This window comes from Balaenoptera borealis, assembly GCF_965194805.1.
Source record: "Balaenoptera borealis genome assembly, chromosome: 1".
Lineage (NCBI taxonomy): Eukaryota > Metazoa > Chordata > Mammalia > Artiodactyla > Balaenopteridae > Balaenoptera > Balaenoptera borealis.
The window spans coordinates 120,190,377-120,216,444 of record NC_138860.1 but is presented as its reverse complement, the minus strand read 5'-3'; the positions used below and the strand labels follow the sequence as shown (position 1 = coordinate 120,216,444).

General features: G+C 37.1%; 1 protein-coding gene across 12 annotated transcripts in view; it reads right to left on the bottom strand.

The window, feature by feature from the left end:
* The window catches only part of SSX2IP (SSX family member 2 interacting protein), a 42,520-nt gene that overhangs the window by 12,794 nt on the left and 3,658 nt on the right, over positions 1–26,068 (bottom strand). For 6 of the 12 annotated variants that reach the window (XM_082408379.1, XM_082408390.1, XM_082408386.1 and 3 more), the window contains exons 2-9: positions 11,848–11,979; positions 11,085–11,254; positions 10,406–10,618; positions 9,381–9,491; positions 7,655–7,790; positions 5,239–5,314; positions 4,980–5,169; positions 1,765–1,915 (exon numbers count right to left, since the gene is read on the bottom strand). In XM_082408379.1, coding sequence (XP_082264505.1) covers positions 1,765–1,915; positions 4,980–5,169; positions 5,239–5,314; positions 7,655–7,790; positions 9,381–9,491; positions 10,406–10,618; positions 11,085–11,254; positions 11,848–11,890 — 1,090 coding nt within the window. In that variant the 5' untranslated portion in view covers positions 11,891–11,979. Of the gene's footprint in view, positions 1–1,764; positions 1,916–4,979; positions 5,170–5,238; positions 5,315–7,654; positions 7,791–9,380; positions 9,492–10,405; positions 10,619–11,084; positions 11,255–11,847; positions 11,980–20,491; positions 21,386–22,652; positions 22,699–26,068 lie in introns of those variants that run through there. The other 6 variants (XM_082408387.1, XM_082408389.1, XM_082408385.1 and 3 more) reach the window with 5 other exon arrangements.

Here is a 26,068-nt window from a genome sequence, read left to right as displayed (position 1 = left end):
AATTCCATAAGCTATAATAAAATAAAATAAAATGTATATTATTTTAACACTAAAAAATTTTAAAAAGCACAAAGCAGCTCTAAGGAGTTCATGGCAACTATAAATTCATGCTATTTCTGGACTAAATGATATCCTTACTTACAGAGCTCTACTGCCAACATTTAATCTGTAATTCATATTTACTCACGATTATGTCCTAATTAAAAATGTACAACCTATATTCACAGAAAAATTAACATTCATAACCTATGTTCTTTTGACACTTCCCCAAAGATCAGTGCAGTGCTACAAATCTTGCTGTTATTAAATTCAACAAATATGAAGTCCAAAAATACTTGCTATTTACTAATAGACAATGATGACTGAAATCAATAAAATCTCATGTAAAGTAATTTTGATACTATAATTTTGCTGACTGCTCTTTACTTTTGGAGACAGTTAGCACTGTGTGTGTCATTTTTGACCATTTAGAATAAATTTTCTTTAAATAGACCTCATTTACTTAGCAGGAATCTTAATTTTCTTGATTTAAAAGCATGCGAATCTTAACAAATATAAAATAAGGATATATTCATCCACATATATCTATTTATACTATCTAGAATGACAAGAAGTGGTATCTAAAATAATAGACTGTTAAGTGAAAAAAGCACAGTATAGGCAAAAAACATGTAATATTCAATTTTTGGTTTGTATACACTTAAAATAAATATTTTGTGAGCACACAGAGAAAGGTCTAGAAAGGTATGCACCAAACTATTAGGTGTTACACATAGGGAACAGAGACCTGAATATTCTACTTTATATATTGGGTTGGCCAAAAAGTTCGTTCGGTATTAAAGTAAAAATAAAAGACATTTTTCATTTCCACCAAGAACAATATATTCATTAACCGAACGACCTTTCTGGCCAACCCAATACCTCCTAATTGATACTTTGCATCGAATGTCTATTATTTTGGTTTTTTTTAAAGAATTTTCTTTTTTTTTTTAATTAGTTATCTATTCTATACATATCAGTGTATACAGTCAATTCCAATCTCCCAATTCATCCCACCACCATCGTCCACCCCCTGCTTTCCCCCCTTGGTGTCCATATGTTCGTTCTCTACATCTGTGTCTCTATTTCTGCCTTGCAAACCAGTTCATCTATACCATTTTTCTAGATTCCACATATATGCGTTAATAGACAATATTTGTTTTTCTCTTTCTGACTTACTTCACTCTGTATGACAGTCTCTAGGTCCATCCACATGTCTACAAGTGACCCAAGAACCTTACTGAACAATGTATTCATTAACCAAACGAACTTTTTGGCCAACCCAACACTTCCTAATTGATACTTTGCAACAAGTGTCTATTATTTTGAAAATAATTTAGAAATGAATTATTAGCAACCTAGGAATAGGCAAGTATCTAGGAATAATAAGCAAAAGGTTCATATTTATACTATATTATGATTAATATTTTCCTGATTTCCATGATACAGTAAGAGACTCAGTTCACTTTATTCAATTGTCTTCTGCACTCAGAGCCGACGGACATATGATGTCCTCTTTTCGGAGAGATTCACTCTGAGAGCAAAGCATTTTTTCTCAGCGAGGTTCAAACTGCATGTCTGGAAGTAGCAGAGTCTTGCTTTTCAAACCACCAGACTGAGCTAAGGACTTCAGTCTGAGCCCGTAACTTGGCTTTCCAGGTGACTGACTGAAGTCAGCTTACTGAGTGTCACAGCTCAATCCACCTGTGTTCAGGCAGTACTTACCTTGGTTATCAAGTTTTTCTACATGACTTTTCAAAATTCTCCACTGTTTTCTGATGCTGTTGGTAAGCTGCTCTCTCACAGTTTCACAGGAAAGGTCCCACATACTCTCTCTACTCAGTTCCCCAGCATCTTCTTCAATATCAGAGATAACCTACCAGTGGCCAGAGATGAGAGGGAAAGACCAGAATCTTAAAATGGCTTTAGACACTCAGGCAGTAGTCGTCAGACTGATGGTCAGAGACACATATCAAAATCATTTCTGTGCTGTATCTGAAGCATAAATGACCCAGTCCTTAACATAAATGTCTTGAGAAAAAGCAAGTAATACTGAAGATAGAAATTCCTCAACTCAGGTCTCTTCAAAGCTGAATTTGAAGCCCAATGTAGTCAGTGACAAAAGTCATGGAACTGTGTGAGGAGGAGGAACCTGTCTCATGCTGTGTTAGGTGCTTTCACACGTTAATTAGTCCTCAAATCATGTTACCACGTGGGGAAACTGAGGCTTAGAGAAGCAGACTAACTTTCCTGATGTCACACAGCTCCAGTCTAACTGGCCTCCAATTTTTGGTTGCTTTGACAAATAAACCTGTGAAATAATCTCCAAAGTAAAAGCAACTGTTAATCTTATTTTTCTCATATATTTTTTTTTTATAAAACTGGAGATATTTTTCTCTGTATTCTACCAAGACATTAAATCACAGGAAAATGTAGCAACCTTTACTGATATGATCAAATAAAGTCAAAGCAGGATAAAGAACATAGGGAAGCAATACTAAATGTATACAAGTCATAATAACCTGCATCTACATAAAATGGTCCTAATTTGTTATTAACATCCAGGATAGTAGATACATATACTTAACTAATTTGAACAATATATCTTGCTGGGGAAAAAAAAAAGAAGAAAAGAGACGATGAAAAGAAAGAAGGGCTGATTAGACTGTCCCCACACGTACTGATAGATGCAGCAGGAGTGAGGGAGTGACTGAGTCTGAAGAACTGTATCAATAGTCTGAGGTCAGCAATGGGTTGGTAGAGGTCTAGGTCTCCCAGGGGGCGTAGGTAGGGAAAACCCAGGGTGTGGCTCATTGTGACTCTGGTTCTTGCCAATCAACACTCTGGAGCTACCTGACAGTAATTCTTCCAAGGAGAATTCTCTGCTATACATTTCAAGGCATACCAGAATACTACAAATTCATTATTAAAATTAACTGCTGCACATTAATAATTGCCAGATTGAGTGAAACTCTAAAACCACAAAAAAATTCAAAATTCATTTAACTTGAATTTTGGGTATGTATTTTGGCTACAATTAAGCAAAATAATAAATGAAAATTTGGATGCTATCTAGGCATTCCAAGGTTATGTCTTACTCTTCTTGCTATAATGGGCCAAAATCTTTCCTTACAAGTAAGGAATGGGTGAATTACTTAAATTTTAAGAGAAAACGTATCGAGAAAAAAAGGATCTTTTAAAAAACAGGAAATACACTTAAGATATTATTGTTTCTCCAAACTTCAACATCTGAATTATGAGAAATTATACAGGATACTATCATCTGAAAAAGATCTCCTTGATTTACTACCTACTTTTGCTGACTAAAAGCTGGTAATCAGACATTAGTAAAGGCTGGGTCCAAAACTGAAGAAACCACAGGAGTTACAGAAACTATGCTAACTCTGGCAAGGTATTAGTGAGTGTTAAGAACTGACCCAAAGTGATAGACTTTGAGAGAAAAGGTTAGTTAACTGAATATAAGATGTCAAGCAGACTCCAAATTGGACAGTCTAAAAAGAACATTCAGGTTCTTTTTTTAAAGAAGAAAAAAAAAGGCAAGAGATGAGCTTATCAGTTGGACTGATTTGTGAAACCACAAAATAATCCTCAAATGTAGGTTAATAAAACATGTTTGGTGACTTACTGGTAATTACTACTTTTCATCAACATTGTTATTTTCAGATTTTAGTTACTAATGTGAACTTGCTTGAATACAGAATTTAAATTTATATGTAAAGAACTAAGTTTAAAAACTTTTCACCATTATGTGACTTTTTTTTCTGACCTCTACATGTTATGCCCTCATCAAATGATTTCCCCAGGTTTTCTACCTCAAAAAACACCTACTAAGGGCCAATTCAAATGTGACTTCCTCTGTGATGCCTTTCTTGATTGCCATAATTGTTTTATTTTACACACTGTACCACCCTATTATAGCTGTTAATGTGTATAATAATTACTTCTCTATATGCCTGTCTCTCTCAAAAAAGGCTCTTGTGGGATGCAATGGTCTGAATGTTTGTGTTCTCTCTAAATTCTTATGTTGAAATCCTAACCTCCAATGTGATGGCATTCGGAGGTGGGTGATCTTAGGGAAGTGATTAGGTCATGAGGGTGGAGCCCTCATAAATGGGGCCCCAGTGAGCTCGCTCACTTTTTCCCACCATGTGAGGATGAAAGAAGTCAGCAATCCAACCAGGAAAAGGACCCTCACAGACACCAACCCTGCTGGCATCCTGATTTTAGATTTCCAGCCTCCAGAATTGCGAGAAATAAATTTTTGTTTGTTTATAAGCCAACCAGTCTATGGTACTTTGCTTTAGCAGCCTGAACTAAGGCAAAGGAAACAGTCAAAATCTTCTCAGCTTTTTCTCTCCAGGGACTAGAACACATAATGAACATTCAATAAATTTATGGACTAAGTGATTCTTTGGTTCCCAAAGTTAATAAAAGTTTCACTCTCTGAAAAGCAGAGCCTGCTAAAGTTACTCAACATTTAAGCTACTTAAAGGATATTTGGCACAGTGGTTAAAAACATGAGCTCTGGAGTGAGACAGACTTGGATTCAAATCCTAGTTCTGTCATGCGTGATACTGAGATAGCTTTTGTGCCTCAATTTCCTCACCTATAAAATAGGGATAATCATAGTACCCAAAGCATCAATTATTATAAGACTAAAATGAGACAATGCTTATAAAGTGCTTTTCATGGTGCTTGGCACAGATTAAGTCCCCAGAAAATCACCTCCATCATTTCCTAGGGCATGTCTGGAAACTTACAGGGACATTTTTTTGGTTGTCAGAGTGACTGGGGGTAGCACAGCAGTGAGTGTCCTGCACAAGATATCAACAGTGTCCCCATTGAGAATACCTATCTACTGTTTTAATTGTTCTGATCAGCGATCTGAAGACTGTATTAGAGAGGAAAGAGCCACTTACAGTTCCTGTACTATCATCTGCTCTTTCTCTAGGTTTCTGCTTTTGGGGAGAAAGAAGAGAAATCATTTCCTTTTTCATTTGCTGAAGAACCTTCTTAAGTTCAGCATTTTCCATTAGGATTTGTTTCTGACGATATTCATAATCATTCAAGAGAATTTTATACATTTCATCTTCGTTCCTGAGAAAGAAACTGTCAGTATGAAAATGCAGTATAGAAAGGGAAGTCTGATTAAACGTGTCAGTTTGATTCGTGCCTTACCTGGCTTCAGTTTTACCCGTCCTCCAGGAGCCTCTTTTTCCATCAGCTCTCCCCACGTAATTTAAAACTTCCATAGCTACAAACATGAACACACAGAACAAAACCAATTCTTACCATACATTTTTAAGTGTTTAAAACCCTAACGGTCTATATGCATTAGGGACGTAAGTCAACCTGGTATACAAATTAGGATTTAGGCTCAAACAGCCCAGATTTTAAGCTCCAGTTCCATCACTCATAAGCCTGAGATCTTGGCAAGTTACTTAACTGCTAAGCCTGTTTCTTCATCAATCGGGAATAATGAAAGTATCTATCAAAGAGTTGTGAAGAGTGAAAGAAATGTTAAAGTACTTAACACAGTAAGCACTTAATAAGCGTTCATTTAATTATCATTATTAATTTTATCATCGGGGTTGGCAAACTATGGCCTGTGGGCAGCTGCCTGATTTTGTAAATAAAGTTTTTTTAGAACATAGCCACACCATTTGTTCATCTCTTTTCTATAGCTACTTTTGCACTACAGTGGCAGAGTGACAAAAGACCACAGAACCCACAAACCTCAAAATATTTACTATTTGGATCACTACAGAAAAAGTCTGCCATGCCCTGTATCATAACCATGACCATCGTCATCATCAAAAGAGACAAGGCTCCTGACAGTATTAATGTCTCTTCTGCCCCACGTAGAGATGAAAGCAGTTGGCATAAGAAGGAAAAAAGATGAGAATAAGTTATTATAATTTTAGAGCTGATAAAAATCATTACAGAACTGTCACTTCCAGTTGGGTCTGGACCAGGAAAAGAGCCAGACGACCATAATATGAGGGCTCTGCTATAGGGTTAAATATTTAATAAACTTCTCTAACAAAGTGTTGCATTTTATACTTCTAGCCTTTCATCCTGCTCTTTAATTTTGCTATTCCCTTTATGAATGAACACAAGGTTAACCAATCTTAAAAACCAATAAGTGTCCAAGTTTAAGATTTATAATCTCAGAATACTTAGATGTCTAACCTTGTCTTAACTGCTAATTATCACAAAGTTTTCAATAATTTTAAAATAAAATGTTCAAATAACTGCAACAGCGCTGCCGTACAGAATGACAGTGACACAGTGAACACTGAACTGCTTGCTGGAAACAGGCTTAGCCCACCATGTGACAGCTTGAAACATCTGCTCATCAGCTGTTGTATGCAAGTCCAAGTTCAGAATAATGTATAATGTAGGTTAGATGACAGCCTATAGCCCACTGGGAAACCACTCTTCAATAAATCAATGCACATATTTCCTGTTCCCTGAATCTTGGCAGGCCAGCAAAACTTTATCTGTGTAGCTCTACTTTTGTGTGTGTGTAGTTCTATTTTTTTTTTTTATTGAATTGCAGTTAATTTACAGTGTTGTGCTAGATTCCACTGTACAGCTAAATGACTCAGTTATTACACATATATACATTCTTTTTTTATATTCTTTCCCACTATGGTTTATCCCAGGATATTGAATATAGTTCCCTGTGCTACTCAGTAGGATCTTGTTGTTAATCCATTTTGTACGTAATAGTTTGCATCTACTAACCCCAAACTCCCAGTCCACCCCTCTTCCTTCCTCCCCTCCCCCGTGGCAACCATAAGTCTGTTCTCTATGTCTGTGAGTCTGTTTCTGTTTTGTAGATAGGTTCATTTGCACCATATTTCAGATTCCACATATAAGTGATATCATATGGTGTTTGCCTTTCTCCTTCTGACTTACTTCACTTAGTATGATAATCTCTAGTTGGATTCATGTTGCTGCAAATGGCATTATTTCGTTCTTTTCTATGCCTGAGTAGTGTAGTTCTACTTTTTAATCTACACTATTTACTTGAAATTATGCACAAACTTGAATGAAATAAGTTGTAAATTAAGTTTCAAAAGAATAATAGAAAAAAGTATACTTTAACAAACAAAACTTTCACAGTCAGCTGTACTTCAAAAATGCACAGCTAAACTAATTTAAAAGAACTCAAACTGACATGAATGACTGGGCCTGATGAACCATTTTATGAAGTTAACTCAAAAATCACACTTTTGGTACTCAGAAACTGATCCTGATTTTTAATATAATCAGTTCTTTGCTATGAAAGGTTAGAGTGTCCTCTGGCTTAGCTTTTCTCTGTGGATTAATCCTACATCTGTCATGTTAAAAAAATATGTATGCAATTCTTATATGCAACTAATGGAGCAAAGCAAAATTACTATTTTTCAACTAACCAGTTGTCTCAATTTCTAGTTTACATGGATATATACCATCTAAAATCAACTGTATAAAGCATGAAAAGGACACTTCATGAATTATTGAGCTCAGTCCCTCTACATTTATTTCTTAGTGTAATACTAGCTTATTTATTCCCTTTGCTTTATCTTAGCCAGCTGCTCCTTACCTATTTTTTTATCCTTCTTGTTCATAACAAGTTGATGTAGACGTTCCTTTAGTTTATTATATTCACGCTCTTTTCTCTTCATATCATGATTATATTGAGTAGCTCGACTTGCAATAATATTTTGTAATTTCTGCACCTAAAAAAAGCATTTTCTATTAAGTGAGTCTCTTTAGGACTGGTAAACCCAGTTAAAATTTACAAATTCAATAGAGAGAAGAAGTCCTAGAATTCAGCTCCTCATATAATAGTTCAAGAATTCTAGGATTATTCCTCCTTCTCTGTAACCACTGGAAATCAGTCTTTAAAATATCATTAAATGAAGCACATAAAGTTTTTATGTTTTAATTATGAAATTTCCAGAGCTGCTCTCTAAATTATTGTCTACACCTTTCACCCTACATACAGATTCTGATCATTTAGAAACCACAAACTCTTATGGAAGTATTAAGGTGATTAAAGCTTCATTTGAAGCAAGCAGATTTCATCTGATCATTTGTAATGACTTCCTTTTACTAATGACTTGAATCACTTTATCCTTTATCAATCTGTGACAAGGCCAATAAGTCATCACACGTGGCAGTAGATAAACAGGTTCATTTTTCTCTGATCAAAAACAGTTCTCAAATTAGAGTGAGACAAACAGCAGAGAGTTCAGACATTTGCTGAGTACATATTATATGCCAAGCACTACTGGTCAATGTTTATATCTACTAAGACTTCTCAGGCAGCCCTGGAAAGGAAGTAAGTTCTATACTGACATTCTTTATCTCTGCTAGAAATGATCATGTTCAACTTAATCCTCACTGAGGAAGAATTATAGTCAAACCATTTCAAGTATAATCAACGGATTAAGTCAAAATTTTCTGTGAAATAACTCAAGGAAAAGTATAAGTAACCTTGTGGTTTAGTTAAGATACTTCTTACCCACTTACTAAATATACTACTAAATAATCAAATATGGTAAAACAAATCTGTCTAAATCACTACAAGGTCCTTAAAGAAATACGCTCCCTTAAAAGTCTTTAATTATACTGAAAGCAACATAGACAACACTGAAAATGTTATGGTTTTATAGTTATCACATGATCAGAAATCAAACTGCAGAGCAATAAAAACATAATGATTTCTTCTTACATAAACTGAAAGATAATTTCAAATGCATTAACTCTATAGGTCCAAATACTAAGTCATCACTAAGCGAAAATGAGATTAGAATTATGATGTCTTCAGCCTAAAAATGAGATTTTTAATCTGAATTGCTTTTTTTAAACAGTAACTTGAGTGTCCATTTAGTCAAGTAATTGCCTGACTGGATGAACAATGTTGACATTTAAGACAGTGCAAGAAGAGGCATTCCAGATATAAGTAAAGGTATAGCAGAGAATAAAAGATTTGCATTTAAAGCGCCCGTGTCTGACAAAAAGTTAACAGTGCATGTGAGTCCAAGACAGATGGTATAGGACACTGGGATGTCACGAGCTCTGGACTAACCTACTAGGGCAAATGGATGCACTTGGGGGACAGGATGGTGGGGAGGGCTCCTGGCCACTCAGTTAAATGCGATACAACACTATACACACAGTTCCTCCAGACCAATGTGACACAGGGTGAGCAAATGGCTCTTTCTTGTTTTAAAGTCAAGTGACCATTATGGTCACCTCAAATTCCAAAAAAAAAAACCCAAAAACATTCACTTAAACTTTATCTGCAATAACTGACAACTCACCTCATCTTTCTCATTTTTCAGTAGCTGATGCAAATTCCTGTTCTTGCATTGTAACTGTCTGTCTCTTTCCTGAAGACCAATCATTTCTCTCCTGGAGGTTTCCAGTTGTTCCTAAAACATTCATATGCAATTTTGACTAAAATTAACATAGGATTCAGAGCAACTGAATCCTTAAAAGATTAGTAAAAACAAGTTACATAAACTAGGGTTTGTTACCTAAAATTGAAGTTTAGCAGCACACAAAATGTTTATTTAAAACAATTACTATAAAGCTTGATACTATAGTGTTACAAAATTTACCTAAATTTGAATATCAAATTTTATTTAATTTAAATACCAATTTTTAATGTATATACAAAAGACCTTCGAAGTGGATCCCTTGAAAGACTCTTCACCTATTCCAGTGATGTTGCCACTGAACATTTTCATAATTTCTTTTCAACACTTTTTAACACTTCTACAGCACACTCTGAGAAAGAGCCAAAAATGATTTGGAGCTAAGTATGAAGAAGACAGGTGACCAAGCAAAGTAGAACACTTCAGGTCAAAAAGGGTGGGACTACAGCATGACACCAGTTCTGCCTCGTAAGCAGTAAACTCTCTCAAGATTTTTCCTAGAGGGCATAGATGCCCTCAAGAATATTCTTGAAATTTACTGATGCAATCTCTCACAGTAAGACTATTTTAAGTTAAGCATCTACTTTATTAAGCAAGACTGGATAGGGTGGGAGAATCCTTATTTTATTTTCCTCAGATATAAGTATTTCCTAATCTAACTTTCTACAGTTTCAGCAAGACACTAAACAGTTCATAAAATCATCACCTTCGATATAGATAGTATTAGGAAGCAGCACAACTGATTTGTACAAATTACATTCAGTTTTACTTTCCAGTTTAAAAAAAATCCTAAAACTTAAAAAAAAAAAAACCCTAAAATTTGTTTGCTAAATAAATCCAATGAAAATTTATAGTTTCAAACTACATAACAATGGCATTGAAATACAGATTGAGATGTTAATTTCTACCTTAAGTTTTGCATAGCAGTTCTGCAGATGGTCCATATCGCTTCCCAGTTTCAGATTCTGTGTTTCCACATTTTCCTGAGCTAGAAGGTTCTTCCGCTGAAGTACAAGTAGCTCATTCATACAATTTAAAACAGCAACTATATTTAATTCTCTCTTTGTCTCTTTACCTTTGGATTCTTCATATAATGAAGGAAAACCGAAAGTAGTCAATTCCTAGTAGGAGAAAATGTTTTCCTAAAAGTTGGTTACCGGACAACTTAATAAATAAACAAAAGACAGAAATCTTTTCTGAGAAAGAAAACTATCCTGAGATAGTTAAGAAAGTAGCACCTATGCCAAAGGACAAAGAATTAAGAGAACTGGGCTCTTTTAGCCTCTGCTCTACAATCACCTGTGATCTGGAGAAGGCACTTAGGTTTCTGCATCAGTAAAATAAGGGTAAGACTCCCCGTGGAGGAGCCCCTGGGGTGATGGGGGATCCAACCTGCTCCAGACAAAAACGTTTACCTCGTGTATCTAGACTAGACGGTCACCAAGGTCCTCTGCAAATCTAATATAAGTCCCGGGCCAATATGTAACATACTTGTGCTTGACAAGTTTTTCTCATACCTTTGATATGTTCTATTATATAACATGATTTATGTTATTTATTGCTTCTTACAAAAACAAAACATGTTACCTGATCAAGATATGAAATACTCTGTTCAATATTCTCTTCTGTGCAGAAGGCACTAAAAAAACTGTGCACATTTTTTGATAAAGGTATTGAAGAGCATAGCACTTGCTGTGAGTATAAACTTGATGGAGACATCTTTGTTTCTGAGGTATATTGAGAGATGTATTTGCTTTCTGAAAGAATCAGTAAAAGGCATTTATGTAAATAATTTGTAAAAATGCATGCAAAGCTAACAACATAATCTCCATTACCAAAGATTTTGAATTATAGAAATATTTTTAAGTTTTTTCAAATTAGGACAAAGCTGGTTTTTGTATGAAAACTATATAATTTTTTCCAAAAAGATAAAACTAATAAAGTGGTGCTCTTAGAAAAGGCATGTTAAGCTACAATATACTATCTTAATTTACAATACTTTAGATTTATAAAACTAATAGATAAAACCCACTTGTCTATGCACTCAAAGTTTATGTGATTAAAGGAATAAATCAGAGAAATGTACTGAAGTAGCCAATGAATTTATTTCAAATGCAGAAAAGTCTCCTCGTCAAGTAATCAACTATTCAGCCAAAGCACTTAACCCCACTGGATTAGGCACAATACTTAGCTCTCCCTGATAATTTTACTGAAGATGAAAATTATGTATTTTACAACTATTTATGTCTCTCTGTAGTTACATCTTCAATATTTTTGGTAATTACAGTGTCATTGAAAATTAACCTTTATAATTACTGCTTTTGCTTACAACTATTCTAAACTCAGTTACCTGAAGACAGACCTGGATCTGTAACAGTCATCCAATCTCCCATAGCAATCGCCAGAGCCAGGATACCTGAGGAACCAGTTCAGCCGTGAAACTTTCAGCCCAGCTGCTGTCACTCTTCTATGTAGGCATCTCCTTAGAAAACAAATCACAGAATAACAGCATACAATTAAAACTATGAAAGCAAATATAAAGCCAATGTGTAAGAATTAGTTGTATGTACTTCAAAACAGATGGATTCTGCATTATTTACTCTCCTGTACTCTCATACAGAACATGGTACAGCTTAATAATAATAATTGTGTGTGTGTGTGCAAGAATCAAGGTAAATGGCTTCTCGAGTTATACTAAGGTATTCACATTACTTCATACACAAAGTACATGGTACATGATTTGACTCACAATATAAGGTACAGAATTGTACTAAGTAACAAATATTTCCAAACTATACCCTTTAAAGTACAATTCCTACTTACACAGATGAAAAGATGAAAAATTTCTTGGCCAGCATTCCCATTTTTTGTTGTTTTTACTAACTATACTAACAAAACTTTTAATTACAATTCCTAGTGTTGGCATAGACGTAGTGAAATGAATAATCCCATACACTGCTCTCCAGAAAATTTAGATCAATTTATACTACTACCAAGCAATCTGGCAATATGTATCAAAAGTCTTAATAATGAAAATATATTTTGATCCAGAAATTCCACTTTTAAAATTTTATCCTAATAAAATAACAATTTTCACAAAGATTCACCTACATATTGTTCTTTACAATACCAAAAAAAAAAACCCCCAGAAATAACATATATGTTCTACAGTAGGAGATTGGTTACATAAATAATACATTTATACGCTGGAATACCGTGTAACCTTTAAACACGGCCATGTAGAATTAGGGTGGCTAACAGATACACAAAAGGCAAGAAATGCACATGAATAAAGCAGACTAAGAAACATGTAACCGTTTTAGTCTATCACTGATGCCTCTACTGTTTTACAGAGATAATGGAAGTAGTAACTATTTCTCCACCATAAAAAAAATTCAGATGAAATTATAAACAGCAACTGGAAATTGATTTCAAGGTCAGGGAGAGGAAGAGGAGAGGTGAAGACTGCAGGCAAACTGGAGAACACATGTCAACACTTTGGACAGCTGTTTCCCAGCCACAATAAATTGTGGCCAAAAGAGAAAGCAATTCCTGTGCTGATACATCTCTCCATTTTTTATGAAATGTTGAAATTCTGGATTTCTATGTGAAATCTCCCAATTTTTAAATATTAGAAGCTAATTAAAAAGAGTAACTACGCAAGTTACCCAGTGGAAGGGGGAGCAGCTGGAAGGGGGAGATCAGAGATCCACCTATGCTTTGATCTGAGAGGTGGCTACTTCGGCACACACAACAGGACGATTCATGAAGCTGTACACTTAGGACCTGCGCACCTGACTGAACGGCAGTTACACCTCAAACACCACTACTGTTTAATAAGCCGAATAAAATGTGTCTTTAGGCCAGATCTGGACTGTAGATCAAGAGTTTACCACCTCTCTTCTCAATATTTAAGACTGTGGGGAAATATTCACAATATAATGTTAAAGTGACATGAAATTTTTCATTCATTCAATAAAATTTTAATTGTGCTACTACGTGCCAGGCACGCTTTCCTAGGCATAGGAGAAGCCCTGCTCTCAAGAAGTCCACATTCAGGTAGGGAAGAAACAGGTAAGAAGTAAGCAATAAATTACAGTAACATCACACTCAGAGTGATGAGAATAAAGAAAATAAAACACCGTAATGAGAGTATTAGGGTGGGGGGTGGTATCTAGATCCGTCAAGGAAGGCTGCGTTGAGATGCTGATATTTGAACTGAGACCTAAATGATACGGAATCAACTACAAGATGGTCAATGACCAGAGGAGTCCAGGTGGAGGAAACAGCATGTACAAAAACCCAAAATGGAAAGAACTTGGTACATATTAAAAATATACAAGTAGCCAGTACGCCTGAAGCACAGTAAGCAAGAATAGATGTATAAAGCTGGATTTTCTCTAAATTGCAATGAAAAGCTCTTAAAGCAGTTTAGGCAGGAAAGCAACAGGATCTCTTTTTAGGCTTTAAAAAAAATTGTGGCCACTCTATCTACCCTGTGAGATTACAGGTGGGCAATAGTGGGCGCTGACGAAATCAGGCTACTGCAACAGTTCGGGCAAGAAGACCAGTGTTGCACTACGTCTCCGACTGTGGAAGCAGAGACACATGGATAAATTAGGGATGTGTCCTGGAGATAGAATCTTCAGGACTTGAAGATGGATTGAAACAAGGACAAAAGAGAGATGACAAATAATTCCTAGATAACATAGCAACATAAAATATATATTCGTGCAAATGACTGTATGTGTCATATAATACATTATGATGTCACACACACATACACACAGAAGGTTATCTAGTTTGGCACTGATCTTTTGCTATTTTGCTACTCATGTGCCTTGAGAAGAGCACCTTGAACTCTTTGGCACTTCCCAGTGACCTTAAATGGGAACCTTCAGCAACAGGAAGAGCAGGATGAAGGTTGAATCTGCATCCAGAAAGACAAATGATCTTACTTTTGGTTTTCAGAGATATTAGCTATAAGCAAAACAGGACCCAAGGGACAATAAATCCAACTATTCTAACCCGGCTCTGCTTTGGGTAAGTTACCTAACCTCTCTAAGCCCTAGTTTCCTCACTGGTAAATTGCCATTATCCCCTAAGGATTAAGTGAGATAATGCACGTGAAGTATTTAGCACACTGCCTGGCATATGGGACACATGTAATTAATATCAGTTGTTATCGTCATCACCTAGACACAGATCTGACTGTTTGGTATAAATGACAGGATTCTAAAACCTGTAACAAAATGCACTGTTGCTCTTAATAAGGCTTGAACATAAATCCTTAGAAGACCTGAGACAGACATCACTAGAAAATACAACAGTGTGCCTAAGTGCCTTTTCTCCTCATACAGAAAGATTATTAAACACCAATATGTGTCTACTACATATCCATACTTTAAAACTGTAATTTAAGTCAGTTACTCTTAGTCTGTGAATTTAGTTCTCCAGTGTCTACACGTTTCACCAGTAAGTTGTTCCCTGTCCTGTAAAAAACAAAAACAAAAAAACCTTGCAAAATATTCAGGTCTAGTTAAATGTTCAAAGTGAAAACCAAAACTCCATTCTGAAGTGCTATGAAACAAAACTTAGGAAGAGTATATGATTTCACACCATTTAAAAAGTTTCTATGTATCCTCTTCTGTTCAGTGAGGCACCAAATTACACACAATGAGGCTTGTGATAAAAGAAAAGTTACCCAACCAGTCTTTCCAAGAACAGAGACTTAAGACTCATCAATATGCATCCCAAAACCAAGAGACTAATTTAAGCAAAGTATTCTATTCTAGCTCAATCATAGCTAAAATTTCATTGATGAAGGTTACAAACTATTATTATGTTATATTAAAATAAGTCAATATTAATTTCAAAAGCAAAATAAGAAAGATAACAGAGGTATCTCTGCTTTGCATAAATCTAATACCATCACAAGTCCCTTTCAACTTGAAAGCTTTAAAAGCAGCCATGGAGGACTCCATTAAAGCTTGGTGCTGGAACACAGAATTAAGTTCCATATTTTATATAAAAATTATTATTATTACATATTAATCATGTCATAGCAAACCATTATATAGTGGACATGATTATCCACGACAAGTCATGTAAAAAACAAGGTTGGTTATGCTAGCACTGTTACTATAGGTTCATCACGGAAGAAGAAAGGAAAACAGTTAACAGTTAATTGTGCTTTGGTTCAAGTAATCTGTAACCCCCAGTTCTCTCTGTATACCATTAATCAGAGTAGCTGCCCAAATTCCCAAAATCATGAGTGAACTTTATGAGCAAAACCTGAAGATTAAAGAATTTAAACAACTTGTAAAAGTCATTTCATTCCTCCAAGATTGAAGGCGAAAAATCTTGAAATAAATTAAAGAAAAAAAATCTACAAAGTAATCCATAAGTAAGAATTTTATCTCCTATTCGACACATCAGAAAGACATAGTTTTGTTCCCTCCTAGTGGATAACACATATATAAGTATATAATAAACTTCCCTGTTCCAAGTATTTCTCTCAAGTACATTCCAGTAAATCTTCATAACAGAAAATCGTACTAATTTCAGTAAAATTGCAATTACTTCAGTAAAAATGTTATCTCACTATTTCTGAAGAACTACTTTGGCATGCCTCTGTGTTGCTATAGGCCCCAAGTACAACGTCACATGCTTGAGTGTAAAATAAGCAAGGGTACTCTCGTCTTTTCTGAGTAAAATGATTATGCTGAACCTAAGAACTACCAAGTAGCATCTTCTAGGTTAGGATCCTGACAGAAAATTGGGAAGCAGTGTGACATTTGAACATAATTATACTGTTTCTGAAAGAAAATGAAGATTTTAGTAAGTTTCAAAAAAAAAAAAAAAAACTATCACTCTTCATGTCAAAGTATTTTCTTTCATATGTATTTATCTATATTACAGACAGGAAACCTGAGCTCAGGGAAGTCAACAGGATTGCCTGAGGTCACACTTCTAATTGGTTGTGAAGCCTGGACACAAATTTCAGTCTTCAAAACCATGCTTCTTTTCTCTCTACCATTCAACCTTTCAACACCGTACACACAATCAATTAATCTATCTATGTTAAAAGTAGAATATAATAAAAGATTTCCAACAAGGTTCTTTAAAAGACTGAGTTCCTATAATTCATTCTAAATGATTCCACTCAGAACACACAATGCTTAAAGGACCTTACCTACTACTTAAATTGAGGTACACTTGTAAACTTCTCTGCTATGCCACAAACAATAGCTTTTTTCTCATTTATGAATACTTTGCTTTAAAAAGGCATAAAAACAACTCCCAGAAATGAGATCAGTTCCACAGAAAGTTTAATGAGGGTGGAATTCATTCACTTTACCATTTATTCCTAGAATAAATATTAAGACATCAAAACTAAGTTTACAGATCTTTAGCAAGAACATTTGTGATTCAGGTTAATTATATATGTTTTTTTCCAACAGAAAAGCTCCTTGCCTGGTTCTTCTTCTTCCTTCTACCCCAAAGACTCAGGGTTGCTCAATATATATTAACCGCTTATAGAATTTTGGGGCAAGCAGCCTTTAGGATGGCCCCCAGTTATTCCTGTACACACCTTTAGGTTATTCTGCTCTTTGAGTGTGGGCTGCATTTCGTGACTAGCTTCTAACAAACAGAATAAAGCAGAAGGGACTGGATTTCACTTCCAAATTAGGTTATAAAAAGGGCATGCCTTGCATTTGGGGTCATTTCTCACTCGCTGTATCTTAGATCCCTCCTTCCAGGGAAAGCAAGCTGTCAGAGCTGTCATGTTGTGAGCAGCCCCATGAAAGGCTGATGTGGCAAGGAACCAATGTCTCCAGCCAACAGCCAGTGAGGACCTGAGGCCGGCCAGGAGCCAGGCGAGTGAGTCTGGAAGTAGATCCTCCCCAGTCAAGCCTTGAGATGCCTGCAGTCTTGGTCAACACCTACAGGCAGCCTAGTGAGAGACCCTGAGCCACAGGCACCCAGCTAAGTGGCACCCAGATTCCCAATGGACAGAAATTGAGAGATAAAGGCCAGTTGTTTTAAGCTGCTAAACTCTGGAGTAATTTGTTATGCAGCAATAGATAACATAAGTTTTTATATATATATACATATATATATTACATTTCTGAGTCCCTTCCATAATTACATGTTTCTTGCTGAAACATAACTAAAGTGATACCATGCACTACAAAAGCAACTCATCAGGTATATGACAATGATGTCATGTAGTATTACAACAAATCACTCCATATTATTATAGCTGGATGTCTCCCAAACTAGTTTATGAACTTCGACAGGGTGGGGAACGTATTCATCTTTGTGTTCAACAGTTCCTGAAACACAGCAGGTGCTCAGCAGATGTTTATAAAATGAACTGAGTCCCACATACGGCACACTCACTCCAGCCTGTGTGCTCCACATGTGCTTTCTTCTTTCACCTGCCCCTAAACTAACTCTTCTTCAAAGCACAGCTCACCCACCATCATCCCCTCCACACAGGCCATTAAACTCTATTCTCTAGGTCCTCCTAGTTTATTTCATCTTTCCTAGTTAGACTCTTTAGTCACATTCTCCATTTCTATACCCGTCACCCATCTTAATAGACAGAATAATCAACAAATACCCAAGTAAATAACTGATGATAAATTAGCATATTCATTCCAGCAAGCAAAAGTGGATAAATGAAACAGCAATGGAAGAGATGCACAAGATGTGAGTCCTTTAGAGAAAAGTACTACTCTTCATCATCCCCCAAATCTCTCCTAATACTTCTACCCACGGAAAGAGAGATTGGCAGAAACTAAGTGATGTATTGATTACAAGATTTCCTTCATACAGTACACTATTTTAAGCGTTCTTTTCAAGTTCGCTTGAAGTTCAAACTTGAGAAGGCACAATTGCCTACTTAACCAGAATTCTAAAACAAACTTCAATCAAGTATCAGAAAATAATAGTTTTTTCATTATACAGGAAGGTAGTAACATGATACCATCTGGACTTCTAAATATTACACAGGATTTTTCACAAATAACCAACTAAAGTCTTTGCTAAAATCTCACAAAGTTAGAGTTACCCAACTGTTGGGTTAAGAAAATAAAACTGTTAAAACTAAGTCTTTAAACATTAGTCCTTACAAATTCAGTCATAAAACTTAAGAATTTAGTTATCTGCATACTTTAATAGATGTTATTATTCTCAAAAACCAACATTATGATTACTTTAAAAATTACCACCTTCTACTATAATTTTGTTCCAAAGGAGACTATAGCTTTCAATTCCACTACAAACACCTCTGCCATCTAATACAAAACCATCCGTCTATGCAGATCAGTACAGATAAATACTAAATTCAACCTCTTAGAACCTACTTTTTACAAATTTAAAATCTAAATGATTTCATCTGAGTGGCAAAATAGTATCGATTTTTTTCCACAGAAATAAATTCTTCTTCATAAATTAAATTTTAATATATATCTGAATGGCTGAAACTGAAAATCTGGTATCCCTTTAATCATCTGCCCCCTTGCTGAGTTTGTGGCTCTGAGGAGGATTTACAGTTGGGGAGCACAGTGCAAACCACGTGAGCCTCCCAGGCCTGGGTCAGACAGGTCGTATCCTGACCGAGCTGGTCATATCCTCTCCGAGCTGGTTTCCTCACCTGGAAAACAGGGTGATGCTATCTACTCTGTAGGGTGGTTATGGGTATTTAATGGGGTAAGGGGGTGAAAAACTAAGTACAGAATACCTAGGGGGCTGATCTAACAAACACGTGCCAGGTGCTGCTCTAAATGCTTTACATACTTCATGAAGGCAACCTTCACAACAACCCTACGTGTTATCACATTATTTCCTTTTCAGAGATAAGGGAACTGAGGCACAGAAAGGTTAGGTAATTTGCCCAAGGTCACGCAGCTGGCAAGTGGCAGAGCCAGGGGATGTTCCCCACCCCACACTCCAGAGTCCATTCTCTTAACTATCATGTGTTGCTGCTTCACGGACGAGAGGCCCAGGAACAGTATCTCCTACCACCACTCATGAGATCGTATCTCCCAACTGGGCAAAGACTGCACAAAATAGTGTGAAGACACAAATTGCGGCAAAATATTTCATGCGTTTCCCTTTGGGCTGAGGGATACAATCTCAGTGAAGTAGACCTGCATGTATAGCATGAAAAATAAAAGTTATGAAAAACAAGAATAGTTTGATCACCACTTTTTGCTAAATCAAACTATCTAAATATGTTTAGGAGAAAGGTGTGGAAAGGTTACAAACTGTTCCCAAGGACATTCCTGGGGAATGGGACGGTTCGGCGTAGTGAGAGGTGGGCCAGGGTTTTCACTTCTTCTACAGCACACCTTTATACCGCTGGAATGTTCTAGGGCATTTATTATTTTGTAAAACTTTGAGAGGCAGTGGATTCAGGCACAGTTACTAAGACAACGGGTATGGATGCACTCCCACCTCCATCCCAGACAGTAGCACCCTGCCCTTTAGTGGAAATATCAGCGTAGACAAATAATAAATGCGCCCCCCCCCCCCCCCCCATCGATCAATTACACTTCTAGCACCTAGCCCGCCCCGGCCCTGTGTTCACACATACAAGTGGGCAAGGGTGCTGCAGCCTTCACACTGACCCCGGCCATGTCACAGCATGTCTGTGGGGAGCCAGCCCATCAGGGAGGCTTCCCCCCCACTGATGCGAAGAGTGAAGACACAGAGTACCGGCTGGCCTGGCAAAGGTGGACTCTTCCTCCAGCTCAGTTACAATCTAAACGCAGTGGGAAGAAAGAAGAGGGAGGCTGACTTTGACTTGTAACTATTAAGACTCTTTTCAAAAAAGAATGCTCTCAATCTAGCAACCTTCTGTGACTCAGGCAACTACTAAAGTGTGTTTCTCTGCTTCAAGAGAGCAGCTGGTGAAGTGAGACAGTATGTTCTTAGAGCCTACGCCACACCATCCGGCATTTCATTACACAGTGACTTCTTACTGCTCATGTTTTCATCTGTTCTGGTCTTGGCTCTCCAATTAAACTCATTTTTTCAGGGCACTGCCACCTCAGGGAAGCTGCACAAGGCTCTGAAAGAGCCCCAGACAAGAGCCAGGGACCACGGTTCCCACAGCCACTTCCATCATACGCTGAGCAACCTTGAGCAGGCCCTGATTTCTCTGGTTTTCAGTTTCCACATCTGTAAAATCAGGAGGTCGAGCTACATGATCTTTACAGAATCTTCAGTTCTATTAACTACGATTTTTACATTTCTCATGGGACCTAATATGAGAATTGAATACAGCTATTTATATTAAAATTTTCTTCACATTTTTATAGCAGAATGTACACACACTGTCTTCACAACCACGTTTATCAAGTGAGAGTCTACCTAATTTTAAGAATTATTAAGCATAAAAGATTTACTTGAAACAAGTAAATTTAAAGCATTTTACATGTATTAACTGATTCAATATCACAATAACTCATATAATCATTTCCCCGCACTACAGATGACGAAACTGAGGTCCAGAGAGCTTTCTTGCCCAAGGTCACATAGCTAGAATATGACAAAGTCAAGAATCAAACCATAAGAGTCCAGCACATTTAACTACACACCCTACTATCTTTACTGTAGGAGAGGAAGGAATACACAATACATAAGCTGCTTTTTCAAACCCAACACACACACAGGTTCTTGCTTCTCTACCACCTCGCCTTGAGACTAAAGTATAATCCAATAGTAGTATTCCAATTGAGTAACTGGAATGTGAACTGTATTAAAGCAGACAAAATATTAAATGTTACAGAAATTCAAAAAATTTTTTGAAAAATCTAGTCAATATATACAGCCCAAATTGCCAGGCTTTCCCCAAACTGCCATCCCTTCTCTTTGTGCTTCCAGAACACTTTGCATTAACTCTGTAGTACAGATCTAACTGTAATGAAACTTCTCTCCCACCACCTAAGCTGCGTTCCTGGTCAACAAGCCTGTCAGCATATTGTTTGTACCCTGCTTTGGTGTGAGGTATCATAACTGACCCACGGTCAGTATGGAACCCAATAAAGTTTGCTGAATGAATGTCAACTAAGTTCAATGATGTATTGGTGTGAGGTATTCTACTGTAATATTATGACAGACAAGAATCAACACTTTAGCCATGCTGTGACTTAGAAAGGCTTTCAAATGAGTCTTCAGTGATGCCAGCTTAGAGAAGCAGGAAGGCAATTAGATGTATGAATCAAGAGCATGATAATTCAGAGGCAGTATACCAACTTCAAATTCTTCCAGGGCAGAGGTAGGAACAGCAGCAATCATTCTTAAAAGAGGATTAAGAAAAAAAAACAAAAAAGGACATTAATCTAACTTTGTAAAGTTGACAGTCAGCTAAGACGTCCAAATAAAATTTAAAAAACAACTGTCATTTATTGGTATTTCATTCTCAAAATTAGGTAAAAGGTAATGACATTTACTAAAGGCAATGGAAATAACAAAGAAACTAAACATAATTCATGAATCTGTTCTGTGATAATGTAATCATGTATCTGTAACAGTTTTTTCAATGATTTAGCCCGAATTCAATCACTGGTTATAGGCCTCAACAATACCACCTGAGAACTTGTTAAAAATGCAAATTTTCAAGTCCCATTTCAGACCTACAGATTCAGAAACTTGGGGTGGGACCAAGAAATCACACACACACACACACACACACACACACACACACACACACACACGGTTCCTTAAATATTTCAAGCAATTCTAAATTCTACCCAGTCTGGCTGTGAGGCATCAAGAGCCCTGGGGTTCTAGGCCTGACTACAGCCAACCCAGAGGTTAAGTTGTTTTGGGTCACAGAATTCAAAGCCTCTGAGCCACCCACTTAAAAGTACAAAAACAGGCAGTTTTGGCCAGTTTCAGAGGATCTGTGAAGCCATCCACAGATTTGCCAAGGATCAAGGACAGGGAATTAAGAACTTCTGTTCTAGCTAATTATGTGAAGCTGGTAGGAGAGAAGAACTGCTGCTCTGAGCCTTTACTACCTGCCAGATGTATTCACCAGCCACGTCACTCACCCTTACAACAGCCCTAGGAAGGAGTAGATATAACACTACTTTATTGATGGAAAAATATGAAGCTCAGGGAGGTTAGATACCTTACCCAGTTGCAAACCTGGAAGATAGAAAGGAAAACCCAGCTGTTTTACCTGCAAGGTAAGAATAAAGATTAGTTACAGCCATATCTTGGAGATACTGTGGTTTGGTTCCAGATCACCGCAATAGAGCAAGTCACAAATTTTTTTGGTTTCCCACTGCATATAAAAGTTATGTTTACATTACACTGTAGTTTATTACATGTACAATAACATTATGTCTGAAAAAACAATGTACATGCCTTACTTAAAAAATACTTCACTGCTAAAAAATGTTAACCATCATCTGACAACACAGGGTTGCCCAAAACCTTCTATTTATAAAAAACAGAATAAAGTGAAGCATAATAAAAAGAGGTATGTCTGTATTTGATTCCAAAGCCTAACAAGCCCTGGCTTCCTCTTGATACTCAAAACGTGCCTGGAGGGACTTCCCTGGTGGCACAGTGGTTAAGAATCCGCCTGCCAATGCAGGGGACACGGGTTGATCCCTGGTCCAGGAAGATCCCACGTGCCACAGAGCAACTAAGCCCGCGTGCCACAACTGCTGAGCCTGTGCTCTAGAGCCCCCAAGCCACAACTACTGACCCTGCGAGCCACAACTACTGAGCCCACATGCCACAACTACTGAAGCCCGCGTGCCTAGAGCTTGAGCTCCGCAACAAGAGAAGCCACCACAATTAGAAGCCCGCTCACCACAATAAAGAGTAGCCCCCGCTTGCCGCAACTAGAGAAACTAGAGAAAGCCCACGTGCAGCAATGAAGACCCAACGCAGCCAGAAATAAATAAATAAGTAAATAAATAAATAAAAATTTTTTAAAGTGCCTGGAGCAAATGATATAAATTCTCTGAGCCCATCTCCTCATTCTAAAATAACACAGCTGATGACAGACTGTATTTATTGATGATTTCTAAAATGTCTTCTTGCTTTTACATGCTAGATCCTACATAGGAGGAGATTTCTAAAACTTGGATACAGAATACAAGCATACCACATTTTACTGTACTTTGCTTTACTGTGCTTTGCAGATATTGTGTTTACAAATTGAAGGTTTGTGGCAACTCTGCAACAAAAAATTCTATCTGCACCATTTTTCACAACAGTATTTGCTCACTTCATGTCTCTGTCCACATTCTGGTAATTCCTACAATATGTCAAACTTTTTCATTATTATTGTATTTGTTATGGTGAACTGCAGTCAGTGATCCTTGATGTTACTACTGCAAAAAGTTAAGGATTCGCCGAAGGCTCAGATAATAGTTAGCATTTTTTAGCAATAAACTTTTTTTTTTTTAATTAATTTATATTTATTTTTGGCTGTGTTGGGTCTTCGTTTCTGTGCGAGGGCTTTCTCTAGTTGCGGCGAGCGGGGGCCACTCCTCATCGCGGTGCGTGGGCCTCTCACTATCGCAGCCCCTCTTGTTGCGGAGCACAGGCTCCAGACGCGCAGGCTCAGTTGTTGTGGCTCACGGGCCCAGCTGCTCCGCGGCACGTGGGATCTTCCCAGACCAGGGCTCGAACCCGTGTCCCCTGCACTGGCAGGCGGATTCTCAACTGCTGCACCACCAGGGAAGCCAATAAACTATTTTTTAATTAAGGTATATGCATTGTTTTTTAGCCATAATGCTACTGCATACTTAACAGACTATAATATAGTGTAAACATAACTTTTATATGCACTGGGAAACCAAAAAATTCATGTGACTCACTTCATTGCAATATTCATAAAACTGTGGTGGTCTGGAACCAAGCCCACTATTTCTCCGAGGGCACCTGTAGAAAGAATCATGCTGAAGGTGCCATCTTTTAGATAGGAAGCACAAACAACCAGATTAAAATCAACTGGCAAAAGACTGACAAACTCAAGACTGTGTCCTTTATAACCTAAACTACTTTGTAACCTAAACAATACTAACTCTCAGGTAAAAAGTACAGTCATCCCTCAGTTTCCAAAACGGATTGGTTCCAGGAGCCCCCGTGAATACCAAAATCTGAGGAGGCTCAAGTCCCTTATATAAAATGACAGTACAGTACAATGAATACAGTCAGCCCTCCTTATCCACAGGTTTCACAGCCAAGGATTCAACCAGTCTGGGTTCAATTCAATTGACTGAATTCAATCCACGGTTGGTTGAATCCGTGGATATGGAGGGCCGAGTGTATATGCAATGGCGGGTTACAAATATCTACTAGCCACTCATTAAACTCAATTCTTTTAGAACAATATTATTCTAGAAATCTCCTCCCACATTATGTTTCCAAAATAGGTCCCATTTTCAGCAGGTCTGGCACAAAAATATTATGGCACAGAGCAATTAATGGTCAGGGGTTGGCTGGCTAACTTAGCCAGTGACAATGAGGACAATGAAGGACAGATATGAAATACTTCAGAAGTTGGCCTGACAAACACGGTGACAAATATACAAAAGGGAGGCATTTACTCTCTCATGTAAAAATCTGTCTTTGGTACTAGACAGATAACAGTGTCACACAGGTAAAGAGAACAGAGGACTAAGGCTACCAGTGGGTTTGGTTAAGTGAGTGGAGATATAAACCTCCATGTAGAACTCACTGGGCTTATATATGTCCTTATGAGACATTCAAATGGAGATAAACTCTAGGGCCTGGAGATCAAGACATCAGGGCAGATTTAGGAGTCATCAGCATACATGTGATAGCTGAATCTATACAGAAAAAAAGGGGCAGCAGAAAGAACCCTAAAGAACATCAACATGTAACAGGTGAGTGCAGGTGACCTAGATGTAGGAGATAAAAATCCAGGGGTGGGGGGAGTTTGAGGAAAGCCAAGGAAAATAGTTTTAAAGAGGAGGAAGTGATGAACAGCAACAAATGCCATAAAAAGGGCAAGCGCTAAATAGAATATTACATTGGATTTGGTAATTAGTGACTTTATGACAAAGCTGAGGGGTAAAAATGGAAATCGGATTTCAGAAACGTGATCAGCAAATAAGAAAAGGAGATAATAAACAAAGGTCACTTGTTCGAGAAGCTGAGTTTAACAGAATATATTTAGCTTCTCTGAATGTAGAGGCTTTACCTGACACTCAGGGATAGATCCATGAGTGACTCTTAAAAAAAAAAAAAAGAAAATCCTGTCTTTAAGTTAGTTCTTATTCAATTACAGCATCTTTATGTCAAATAGAAATATTAAGTGCTCAAAAGATATAAAGTGTTTTTCCACGCACCGTTCTGGATATTAACATGTTTTCTTATTTAATCCTTGCAAACCTATGAAGTAGGTATTACTATTCCTAATTTACAAATGAGACAACTAAGGCACAGAGAAGATAAGGTACTTGCTGAGGTCTCATAGCTAGCAGTATGGTAGTCAAGCCCAAAATTTCACACAAAAGAGTAAGAGGGAGGGTGGACAATGTGTGAAGTGAGGGTTAATAGATGAG